At 35.8% G+C, this 13441-nt stretch overlaps 1 protein-coding gene across 3 annotated transcripts in view; it reads left to right on the top strand.

The window, feature by feature from the left end:
- Positions 1-1542: 1542 nt before the first annotated feature.
- Positions 1543-13441, top strand: part of LOC117415077 (rho GTPase-activating protein 22-like) — a 42100-nt gene continuing 30201 nt past the window's right edge. For 2 of the 3 annotated variants that reach the window (XM_034025015.3, XM_034025014.3), the window contains exon 1: positions 11439-11894. Coding sequence is in view for 2 of the 3 variants with exons in the window: in XM_034025014.3 (XP_033880905.1) it covers positions 11861-11894 (34 nt within the window). In the remaining variant the exon portion in view is untranslated. Of the gene's footprint in view, positions 2001-2440; positions 2577-2703; positions 2815-3201; positions 3335-3558; positions 3738-3875; positions 3950-4661; positions 4825-11438; positions 11895-13441 lie in introns of those variants that run through there. The other variant, XM_059026329.1, reaches the window with a different exon arrangement.

The raw sequence follows: 13441 nt of genomic DNA, 5'->3' as shown, positions 1-13441 counted from the left end.
AAAGTTTCATTTACTTAATGTATTAACTATGCGACCTACCTGTTTATAAACGATGGTGCCGATTTCAAAGTAGACTATTTTTTATATATTTTTGGGGGTTTCAAAACTTGAAAGTGAAAGTAAATGATAACGAAAGTTCTCACGAGTGTTGCTCTGTGGCTTGTGTTGTTATGTCTGGAATAAACACGAGTCGTGTAAATGTATACGTTAATACAGATATTTGTTTAGATATTTCTTTTATATACAGTAGACACACAAGATTGGTATTGACAGTGAGAAACACATGGGATACCAAATTAGACAGCTGACAATATCTTAGTATATGGCTGTATTATTGGTTTATCACTGTAAATACACCCAAAATCAATCAAACCCTTTGTGTGTGATAATGAGGCACAGGGAGACACACTGCAAGTTTGTTTCTAGGAGCACCACTGCCTGAAATGCACAGGGGATACCAAATATAGTACAGCCATAGACTATTGGGAGCTGTCTAATTTGGTATCCCGTGTTTGTCACTGTCAATATCAATCGTGTGTGTGTACTGTATATAAAATAAATATATAAACACATATCTGTAAACAATAATGTTATATGTAGTACATTATGCATTTTTAATATAATTTACACGACTCGTGTTTATTCCATAACAGCACAAGTCACAGAGCAACAACATTCTTGAAAACTTTCGTGATCATTTACTTCGAACTTCCAAGTTTTGAAATCATATATATATATATATATATATATATATATATAATAGTCTACTTTGAAATCGGCACAATCGTTTATAAACAAGTAGGTCGCATAGTTAATACATTAATCATTAATTATTCAAAGATTGTTTTAGCTGCGCATGTCAAAGACGTTTTTAATGAAAACAAACTATAACTGATTATACACATCACAAAAAAATCATGCCGTCCTGTCGAAAAAGTTAGTAAATGATTGCAAAATGTAGCCGACAACTGCTGCGCGTGCACATCACTCGTATTTTACCTCAGACACGAACAAAAGAAAAATGAGTGCCTGTGGGACTATCTCATTTTACTCATGCGCAATGCGCAATACGCCAGGGGATACATATTTCTGAGGGACTACTGAATTGGATACGTTAGTCTGTTTGTTATTGAAACTAGCATTACACCTGGGTTGCGCGAAGTTCTTAATCGATAGTGGTTTATATTAGACGGAGAAATGAGGGGTTATGTCGTCTAAAGCAGAACACCTTCAGGGCGGTCTTTCTGGTTTAGTTTTCTTTTTTGATATCTTGTAACAATTGTAAGTCGCCCTGGATAAGGGCGTCTGTTAAGAAATAATAATAATAATAATAATAATAATAATAATAATAATAATAATAATAATAATAACTTGTCCAACTTGGCTGATCCAGTTGGCGACCTCAGTCGCACTTTCCAAACTGTATATTATTGTGTCTGTGTGTGATTGGTTAAGAATCAGATTTTCCAAGTCTTTCACCGATGGTACGGTAAAGCTTGTCTGATGAGCTTTTTTAACATGTCTGTTCTTGTTTTGTAAGTTCTTGTTCTGTAACTTCCTCTGGAAAAACAGCCTTCCAGTATTGTAGTACTGTCACGACTTGAACTCTTTTTGTCATGTGCGGTGTCATCTGTCATTAGAAGTATCTTCCGCTTTGTTTTTGTCACGTGATGCCTACACCACTGCCGAGGCGGAAACTCAATGCTATGTTTGCTTTTTTGGAACAGCTTTTCCAGCGGCTTTCTTGAAGTTGTGTATGTACTCTTGTATTTAAAAGTTACCAGTAGTAATATGAAGAAAAAAATCATAACGCATCAGACGTATCTAATTTTCATTTAATTACGCCCGCTGCTCAAACATAACCATTTTTGTTTCGTCTGCTATGGAACTCAATTCAGCCATTTCTGTCGGCACTGATATTTTTGACGCCATCCAGAGAGGAAATTTGGAGCATTGTGTGACTTTAATTCAGCAAGACCAGTCACTCCTGGTGCGTAAAGGTAAGACTGTACATAGAGCAATGGATAAAGGCTCTGCAGGTACCATACCATGCTTCTTTTTAGGAAAAAACGTCTCTAGTCTACATTGTTCAAATCGCAGAATATACTTCAAATACGCAGGACACATGGTATTGTTATGATAAACCCTGTCCGCCACGCATTGTCAGGACAAGTTGCAACTTACAAGAGACACAACGGCTTTAACCAGAGCGTCAGGATTTAGTGAGAATTAAGTCGTTGATCAAGAATCACATGATATTTAAAAAAAACAAAACAAAACAAAAAGAAAAACCTTTGTACATGCCATGTATGATTGACATACTATTTAATTGTTAAAAATGCCCTGGGTTATTGGGACAACACGCCACTGGTATGGAGATGATGTGGGCTGTCCTCTATGCTGTTCTTGAATTGATGGGCTCGTCTTCCCGTTCTCGTAGGCTGGAGTGGATTTACACCCCTTCATTACGCTGCATTCCAGGGGAACAGGGGGCTGGCAGAACTGCTTCTGCAGCATGGAGCTGACCCTAATCTGCCAAATGATGCAGGCCAAACACCATTTCACTTTGCTTGCAGGTTAGTTGGTATATAATATTAATAACGTTTCATTTTACTACTTATTGGCTTAAAGCTAAGTTGTGTTTACATTCTTTAGAAACTTGAAGGAAACTAAAAAGCATGCTTTATTTATTTATTATCTCAGACATGGTGATGTTCATGTTATCCACCGAATGCTGAAATATGAAGCAGATGTGAACCTAACCGACCATCAGTGGAAGACAGCACTTCATCATGCAGTGATAGGTGGAAATCTGTAAGGCTTTTTTACAAGACATATCCATATAGTCACTACTTTCTTTACAGCCACTTGTACACATAGATACTGTATACTGGTGCTGGCAGGACAAGTGTGTTACTAAACAGAGGAGTTTGTTTAAAGGTGGAAGCCTTACAGCTGTTAAACTTAAAAGCAACTTGAACAAGCACTCATCTGTTTTCTGCAGCAACATGTTCATTTGGTTACAGGTTATTTCAGCTTTCGTTGATCTATCATTTGTATACAATTTAATTTTAAGTCAAAGGCAGTGGGACGGTGTTGATTTATGTAGCATTATTATAACACATTCGCTTTTCCAAAAATAATGTTTTGAAAAATAAAGCAGTTGTTTCATATTGTTTGTTTGGTTTGTATTTTTTTCAGATTTGCCATAAGATACCTTGAGGAATTGGGGAGTTTCAATTTTTGCGATACAGACAAGTGTTTACTCACACCCCTGCATCTTGCCGCTTCAACTGGAAACACTTATGTTGTGAGATATTTATTGAGAAACAGTGTATGTATCTATTTTTGTTTCTATGCGACTTTTCTAATCATCAGTTATTTCAGAAACTATTTGAGATACATATTTTGTAAAAATCTAAATAAAATTCTGTTTCAATTTCTCCCCTGAAAGTGATCCAACCTTCACACTGAGCTATCCCCCAGAGTGTGACAAGTTAAATCAGTTCCTGGTATTCAGTCAGTCACCTCATGAATATGAATATTTTCTCTGTACAGAGGTGTCAAGCTGATGCTCCTGATAATCAAGGAATGACTCCCATGCACATAGCTGCTGAAAAAGGTGCAATAGAAATAAGCTGGCTGCTTTTGCAAGCTGTTGGATTCCGGAATCTGCATTTAAAAGCTAAGAATGGACTTACTCCACTCGACATTGCCAAGCAAGGAATAACATACAGGTTTGTGCATTGTTTTGCAATCTTGCTTGTTATTAATTTTGTAACAAACCCTTAATCATACATGTTTTGAGTTTTAGAAATTTTTGAAAATAAGGGACAAGATATTTGTATATATATATTTTTTTTTTACTTTTCTAGACACCAAGAACTTACAAAGGTTTTAAATAAATATAGCAAAGAGCCACATGATCAGAAACCCAAGGAGTCATATGGTAAGGATTTTGTATTTTATTTTGCAGACTTTTTGATAATGTAGGGATTTAAATAGTCTGTGATTAGCTAAAAGAAAATAGTAATAATACTGTAATTGGAAGTCAACATTTATGAAAATGTTAGTCGCAATATAAGAGCATTTTATACAACAAAAAATAGATTAAGGCAGGGTGCTGTAATAGCAATTTTGCATAAACTAGTAATGATACAAAATGACCAGATTCTGCTGAGTCAGTGCAAAAGTGTGTTGGGGGTGGGGGGGAGTAGATAGATTACGTTTACAATTCGGCATGCCTAAAATTCAAAGGTAGAGACAGCACACAATCACGATAAAGAATCAAGAAGTGCAGTTAACATATGTAATGACTGGTGAAATACAATTCAGAGCTGCTGACTTGTTGACTCGGCAGAGTCCGGTTTTGTCCTAGAAATCACATTTTACTTTTCTTTTGCACTAGAGGGCAGTAGAGACCACTAAATTGCATACACCATTTTAAAGATATCGTTCTACCGGATATCCAAACTTTCTAGTATTTTTTTTTTAATGTAAAATATTAAAATATGTGAATTATCCTGTAGTTAATAAATTGTGTTTACAAAAAGGTTCATGTCAGCATGCAAATGACACCTTGAGAAAAGATACAGACATTGCAGTAATGTACTTCCAGTATGTGGTACTGTATAGAAAACATTTTATTTTGTAATTTTTAGGCATGTACTATTGGACTCTGCTATTCCCTGGTGTCAGTGCCTCAGTTGTGTTCCTTATTTCGTTTGCTTTGGGCAAGTATGGTGGAATCTTTTGTGCACTGGTTTTCCCTTGGTTGGCAAGGACAACATTCTCTCAGTACCATAGGATGAATGACATTCAGAGGTATGTTTGATCTGATTTTTTTTTTCAAACATAAATATCAGGCAACAGTTTGTTACAATAAACAATCCAATGATGAACGACCTGGGGGTCTGTTTTAAGGATACAAACAGCATCTTTGCTGCCCGAAGACTAGTAGCCTGGCTTGAACTGCACAGATGAATTTCAGGTCTACCTCCTGCTGCGTCTTTTGAAACAGTTTGAGAATGGAGAGGAATCTGGGAATTTGAGTTTTGCCGGATTTACCAAATGTTTTGATGCATGGCCTTTTTACATATAGCAAACTGATAAAAACAACAAACAAAAAAGTACACATCTGTAATTCATCATAGAAAATCAACAGCAAACCCAATGATAAGGTTTAAAGGTAGGAACCCAGTCTTTACACAAATGTAAATAGCCTTATCCATGTTTAGAATATGTGCCATTTTATTGCAGGTTGCCAAATCCAGCATACCTGGGTACATTTGCTGCTGGAATATTTCACTCATTGGTTTGCTTCTTTTACAAGATCCTACCAAATATCCTTTGCTGTAATGGCTATTTCTTGTTGGTCATTCTGTAAGAATATTAGTAGAAATTTAGCATTTCTTGTTTCTGGTTGTTTTACTTTCTGCCATATTTCTCTTTATAAATAAACAATAGCCGTGCATTTACAGTATTCTTAACATTGAAGTGTTTGAAAAGTGAAATGCATGCATTTTTATAACATTGTACTGAAGGTTAGCATTTCCTTAACCCATGATCACCTCTTTGGCCTGCTAATACACTGTTGCTTGTATCAGCCACTCACTTCAGTGGCATCCTGTGGATGTTTAAGGTAGTTCTAACAAAGGATCCAGGACGGCTTCAAAGTGCTGAATCTGAAACAAAGTTTTCAAAAATTGCTGACCTTCTGAATGCAAATGAAAGTCTCAGCAAGTTTTGTGTTTATTGTGAGGTAAGCCACATCTAGTGCAGGTTATATACACCACGTCTCGTTTTGCTACAGATCCATTCACCAAGTGTTGTTGTTTTAAGTCAGATGCTTTCCTTATTTTTAGCACGGTTTAATCAAACAAATCTGAAATTCATAAAGTATATACAGTAAGCTAGAAACTGTGAACATTGAACAAAACCGTATCTATTGTAAGTATTTAAACTTAAAACTTCAAATGCGCTTTTTTTTCTTCTTGTTTTTGGATTACAAGTAAATCTCACAGAGACACATATAAGCTAGTCAATCACTATTTTGTTATGCCTCTAAACTTTGATGTGCCGTAAGTAAGATTTCAGACACAATATCTTTCATACTGCTGTTAAACAAATAAACCAATTGGTTTTGTGTGCCTCACCGTTCAGAATAAAGATGCATATTTACCTTTTTGTTTTAGGTATTTCAACCAGAACGAGCCAAGCACTGTAAACTCTGCAACTGTTGTGTGCTTGAGTATGACCATCATTGCATTTTTCTAAAGAACTGCATCGGGAAGAATAATCATCAATTCTTCATCATTTTTATTATGGGGGTTGCAGTTGCTCATCTGATTTTTACATTTTCAGCACTTTACTATATTTACTTGAAATTTGACCTACATTTTTGGGCTCTATTGACAACAGTCATTAGCAATGAAGCTTGGGTTATAGTACTGGCAGTGATGAACATTTTAACGTTAGTTTGGGAAGGATGGCTGCTAATGGAGCAATTTGAAGTTGTCTCAGTAGGTACCACTATCTATTTTAAACGTGAAACTGATGCCAGGCAATACACCTGGATGTACAGGTGCAGAACATTTTTCACTTTCCTAATGGGAGGCAGAAGGACAAGCAAACTTCAAGAAGAGGTTTCTGTTATTATATGAAATGTATCTCTGTATTGCAGACAATTACATATTTTAAAGCATGTTATGTATCTATTAAATAAAAAGGCACACAAATGATGGCATTACAGTGGCATTACAGATGGCATTAGTGTACACAAATGTGGTACATGTTTTAGATATTGTAATGCTGATATTTCAGAATTTATATTTATATGCAATTTGTGTATTTTTACATGTAAGGTGAAAAAGGCACCATTTTAGATTTTTACAAAAAATACAGTATAGCCAATTTGACTATTCTGTGTTTATTTGATTACATTTTGAAGATGTTTCTTAGATATATATTTCTGAAATATATGAATTATGGAGTGATGACTGGCAGGTGGTTTGGGTTAGAATCACAAAACTATGTACTGTACCAGCTTAAATTGTAATGTTAGTAATCTGTGTTCAAATTCAAATAAACATTAAACTTAAAGAATAAAATATACATTTTAATTTAGTATATTACTAGGTGATGCAAGTCCAAAACAAAGGGCTGGCTAGGAGTAAATCTTAGATGGGCTTTTGTTCTATAAATCAAGTACCATTTGCATAAGAAACTGCATCATAATTATGATCATTAATAAAATGCATATACATATATCTTGTATAAACACAGTACAATAGTATACTGTGCCTATAATCATTTTTCAAACAATGACATGATTTGATTTAGCAAAGACTGCATGTAACAAACATAATGGCCCAGGAAATTCCGAGCATAAACCTGAAAACTAGATTAACGTGTTATGTGCAATTAGATTGAAATATGATTTAATTTACTAATGGATGCTGAACAATTGAATACCAGACATCCAGTAGATGCAGTGTTTCACATAAAGATGCTTGTTATAGTCCATAACCATGATTCACTACAGACAAGAACAAAATAGCTGTCAGTTGGTATGGAGACAAATTGTATTATGAGTCAGAAGGCTGCTGGACTTTTAAACTCTCAGATGCCCTATTGGAGGGCAGTTAATTTCTTTGTAGTTCCAATTCTAATGACTGGGCAATATAAATATATACAAGGGATGAAATGTAACATAATAGCCTCATTGTATAAATGCATTTTTAATGTGCAGTATAGTGTATACATCCTTGGCCTGAATTAAACAAGTTATTCCAGTTTGTAAAAAATAAATGCCATTCTCAGAAATAAACTAAAATCAGATCATTTCCAATTAACTACTGTAAATGCCCCTATTGAGGAAACAGGCTTTGAAATGTAGAAGTGCAATTTTAAAATAGAATTCCTATCTCGCCTTGAAAGGGCCTTGTCAGGATGTGAGTGGTGCATGTAATAAAGTAAAGTCCAAGCAATGTAACAAGTTCCCAGAAAATGGGCCGTATTTATTTTAAACAACCAAAATAATAATTGCCCCTCTACCAACAATGGTATCGGTATGCAGCAAGAATTGCAATCCTCAAATAAAAATTATAATAATAGTCTACGTTTCTCCATAGTGCACAGCACGTGCTCTCCAGTGTGGTTTTGTGCCGATGTGCTGTGCTATGCAGTCTGGTTCCCTTGCAGTGGGTGGTGATGTGCTGTGCTGTTCAGTCCGGTTCCCGTGCAGTGGGTGCTGATGTGCTGTGCTGTGCAGTCCGGTTCCCGTGCAGTGGGTGCTGATGTGCTGTGCTGTGCAGTCTGGTTCCCTTGCAGTGGGTGGTGATGTGCTGTGCTGTGCAGTCTGGTTCCCTTGCAGTGGGTGGTGATGTGCTGTGCTGTTCAGTCCGGTTCCCGTGCAGTGGGTGCTGATGTGCTGTGCTGTGCAGTCCGGTTCCCGTGCAGTGGGTGGTGATGTGCTGTGCTATGCTGTGCAGTCTGGTTCCCGTGCAGTGGGTGGTGATGCTGGCTCTCTAGCAACAGCTCCCCGGCTCTCAGTACTCTGCAAATCAGAGATTTCACAAACAAAAACAAAACACAGCACTCCGGCTTGGTTAGTCATTCAGCGTAAGGGGGTGCATTCACCCATCTGCTTCTCCTTTGTGCTACCAGAACTCCTCCCCTTGATCAGCCCGGCGTCAGGGCTTATCCAATCCCAGCCTAGACCGCAGCTGATCGCAATGAGGTTGTTCCACGTACAGACAGGTGTGCGTCCCCTCCAAGATGGCCGACTTTCGGTTTCCGCCTACCGTCGAGTCCGCCAGTCTAGGAGGAAGCACCTTACTACCCACCTTACACAGTGCCTTTTCTGGTCGGGAGGGAGATTTGCAGTTCAAATACCTTCTCTCTCTCTGTCACAGGCATTCATATTGGCAATTTCAAAACTGTGGATGTTGTAAATTGTTTCTCAGCAAATGTATTTATACAACAATAGATGCACAGTCTTTTTTTTAAGAGTGTGAGTCACTAAGTTACAGCTTTATGTATTGCATAAGTGATGGTCAAGTAATTGGTGTTATGTGTTTACAAGCTGTTTTGCTGTGTATATAAAACTTCTCAATATTAATTTGAATGATTGTGGGTTTGTTATGCCAATTAAGTATAAATGTAGGTGGCTACATGTACCATTCTGATCATTTCCATTTTCAGACAGCAAGCGCTGGATTTTCACCTCTGCATGTTATTTTTATAGACCCCCAACAAAGCGCTGGTAAGATCTCCGACAACCACAGTATATATTTCTACGCCTGGGGTTGTGGAGTAGCTGAATGACAAATACTAGTCAAATAAAAGGGGGATTTAGGGGAATTCTTTTGAAGAAGTTAACTTTTTTCTGAGCATTGTTTTTGGAAGGAAACCAAATTGGGCTTTGATTGTTTGAAACATCTTAGGTTTTAGATGGTTGTTAAAAACAAAAAAACAAAAAAAACATACCATTGAAACATCATTCTAATCAGTTGAGAAAGAATTGCAGTTTACATATCCATGTACTGTAGACCCGTAGACCCACTTTTGAGCCAAAACATTTTCTTTCTGCAAAGTATTCTAAAACTGGGCATTGAATCTAATGGTACATTCACATCTGAGCAATGTATTTACATGTTTACCATGTTCCATCAATTAGCTTTTACAGTGCCATTTGTCTGTAATGTATATATGCAGGGGGGACATATACTGAAATAGCCAGCAAAGCAGAATGTAACTGAAGTCAGTGTGTAAAAACCACAAAGGGCATTTTGGAATGTCAGTGCTGACATTGCCAGGATGTATAGTTAGGTAAACATGTGCAAAATTGTTACTACATTTTTCAGTGTAAGTATTATGATGAAATTGTTACTATAAAAAAGATTGTAAAAAATACTGTAAACCAAATATTTTATATTGATTTTCTGTAGTCAAACACAATTTTCTTATCCTTTCTCTCTTTTGCCTAGGAAATGGTTAGTCAGTATATAATGTTATGGTTCGAAAATGCTACCAGCCTTTTTTTTTTTTTTTTTTAACATTATATCTGGTGTCAAGTCATCATTAAACCCTGTACACTCTGTCAGTATTTCACTTTTGCTTATTTACCCATAAGAATACAAATAAATCTACAGTGAAAAGAAAATACATTGATATTTTTGATTAAAAAGTATTTTATAAAGAATGACAGCTGTCTTAAATTATACATTATAACAATAGGAGTAATGTAATGATGAAGGTCCTGAATATGATTACATTTGTACATATTGGCTGTGATGCACTGCTATATAAGGAATATAAAGTACCCCTACCACTGCATTACAATGGACAACAAGCCATCTTTCATATTATTATTATTATTATTATTATTATTATTATTGGCCCTCCCTGTGAAACAGCCACACATTAGAACTCCCCTTAAATATTATTTCAAAGGACTGCCAATAGTTATGTTTATCTTTCAGTTACGTTGTTCTTATTTAGTCATAAAACTTAAACAAGCAAATACTGGACATGTAGTGCAGTTACACTCCTTATATCCTTTGTTGTGTCTCACAGCAAATCATGAACACAAAACAACACCGGGAATTACAGTTAAATAATCAGCAGTAAATAGCAATGTAAGCTGCTGATATTATAAACACTGCCATATAGTATCAAGTGTTTTGGTGGTTTGCGCTCCCCACCCCCCACCCTAATCCACTAGGGTGAACAATTTGGTCATGTATCTTGATTGATAATCTGAATTAGATATCTTTACTTTGAATCAGAGATTTAACAAATCATTTCTTAAGATTTTTGTTCAGGTTAACATGTTGTATTTTTAGAAGCAGGAGGCTCCTCACAATCAAATCGATAAGGGCATACTCGATAATCCTAGTTTCTTTTGTGTGTTCTGTATAATTTGTCATTAGGAAGACCTGTCAATTATCTTTCTTTGCAGGGTGATGAAGCTGCATCTAGATAAAGAGGTTTCAGCTGAGGTCTCTGAGGGGGGAGTCAGCACAGGTTCATAATGTTAGCCACTTCAAGCATATTAGGTAATGATCATGATACAAGTGAATAATACATGATTAATGTAATCAGTGATCATTTGGATTATATATATATATATATATATATATATATATATATATATATATATATATATATATAATATCCCCTGTAGGTCCTTCAGTATTTCAAAAGCATTCCAGATTGTATATTTTAGCAAAACAGTAACAAAAAAAGAAGGCTCTGAGATTCACAGTGGCTGATTTAACTTCATGGTATGGTGCTTTTTATTCCTCCATGTGCTGTCTCTGGATTGTGCTGCCAGTGTGTAATGCCCTTCTCCTCCCTCCCCTGTAATAAGCTGTGCATAGGGTTGCAAATCAGCACTGATTTGATTGCTGGCACAGTTAAAGCCTTTATGCTGCAGGACGGGAGCAGAAGATAAAGGATGCAAACACCACTTCACTAACGGCTTGCTGTAGTAGACAAATATATCTGGAGCACAGCCAATTAAGGGAAGGAAAGAGGAAGCTGGGCCCAGCCCTTTTGTTTCTGCTCCAGTGATTTATTGACAGTAATTACTCAGGCACTTAATGGTTAGTTTGAAGTGGAATTAATTCCGATCTGGATAAATAATTCAGTCGGGTTTATCTAAGCACATGCAAGACATCAGCCCCAGACCGGTAGTGGGAGTGGTCAGAAAGTGTGTCTGCTGGTGCACTAGGTTAGTCTGACATTTCTGGTGCTGGGGCTAGACCCACAGCGATGAGGTGCAACAGGGTGAGAGGATTGCAAAGCAGAAGAACAGCATGCTGAACACTGGAGAGAGGTCAGCCCAGGACTGAGCATGCTGAGTCCTAAGATAAAACAGACCAGGAGAGGTGAGCACTGCACTATTTAATACATCTTGCTTCTATAAACATATTGGTCAGTGACATTTGTACACAGTTCTGTGCAATTGTTGTGCAATTGTTACTTTTCTCAAACTGTAAAATGTGGTATATAACTAGCCAGACTGAATTTCAATACATTGTCCATTAATTAAGTTATGCTGTGGAATGCTACATGCACTAGAAACCTCTGATCTGTACTATATAACTGTTCAGTCTGTTAGTCTGTTTTGTTCATGAGCATAGCTAACTATAGTACAATAGAAATATTGAATTTCAGGTTACCATAAAATAAAAAAACTTGCAGGAAGAAGGTCTTGCAGTACATAAATATTATTTTGTTAACAAATCCCAGTTACTTTAGGTAATGCATTAATAAATATATTTATATATTTATTTAAAACATTAAGGTTTATTATTTATAATTCAAAATATTATACAATATTAAATATAATGTTAGATTTAAATATGAGGATAATTATTAAAACATGGTGTCTCTCCCAATAAATAAAACAATTAACTGTACTGCTGACACTTTAAGATAATGGACTTCAATGTGTTATACTATGTGTACATCATAACCATGTCAAATGATGTCTTAGAGTACAAAGCAGTGATGGTGTGATTACTCATGCAACACTGACATCATGGGGGATATTTTCAAGACAATTACTCCAATATGTAATTCACTCTTAATTTTTGAAAGGAAACAAAAAACTTGATTGATTAGGCACTTCAGATATCTAATTTTATTACTTAGTTCATTGGTTTGTTGTCTAGTTTTGAATTAATATATATATATATATATATATATATATATATATATATATATATATATATATATATATATATATATATTAATCTCTGTACACACACACACACACACACACAAAAAAAAACCCTGGTAAGTTCTGTTTATGTTTGAGTACGTTTTATTAACCCATATGTCTTATTAACAAGTTTACTAATTTCTTGAAAATTGAGCTTTTGTTAGATTTGATAAGTCATCAAAATCAGACTACCCTGGCAGGAGATGTTGATATAGGTCACAGTAATAACATCAAGATATCAAAATATCAGTGTGGAAGTACTGTACAAGCATAAGAGTATCTTTAGATAGACAGGTGATTCAATTTAGATTCTGTTTAATTTAAAACTACAAGGACCTCTGTATCTCTGCCAAAACAATCTGTCACCAATGACTAGTAACCAGTCTTCTGGGATGTTTGCTGTTATTTAATGACTCATGGAACAGTGCTTGATTTTCCAGCTTCAGTTTGGGTTACAGATGCTCTGACTAGCCAGGTACCCCAACGTGTAGCCACCTAACTAGCATAATGATGTGCCTACTTTGTTTTCTAATAAAGTGGAAACGCCCAGTATAATTTTAATGGCCACGATATTTTATTGGTTTAATTTGTAAAATAAAATCTGTTTTGGTAAAAAAAAAAAAAAAAGAACTTGAAGCACAGCTATGATTTAGGGAGTGGTAGTTTTCCTTATCATGGATACATTTCTTTCCAATTATTTAGCACAAC

Source organism: Acipenser ruthenus, chromosome 7 (genome assembly GCF_902713425.1).
Source record: "Acipenser ruthenus chromosome 7, fAciRut3.2 maternal haplotype, whole genome shotgun sequence".
Taxonomy (NCBI): domain Eukaryota; kingdom Metazoa; phylum Chordata; class Actinopteri; order Acipenseriformes; family Acipenseridae; genus Acipenser; species Acipenser ruthenus.
The sequence above is the reverse complement of the archived record's forward strand: the minus strand, read 5'-3'. Positions and strand labels throughout refer to the sequence as shown.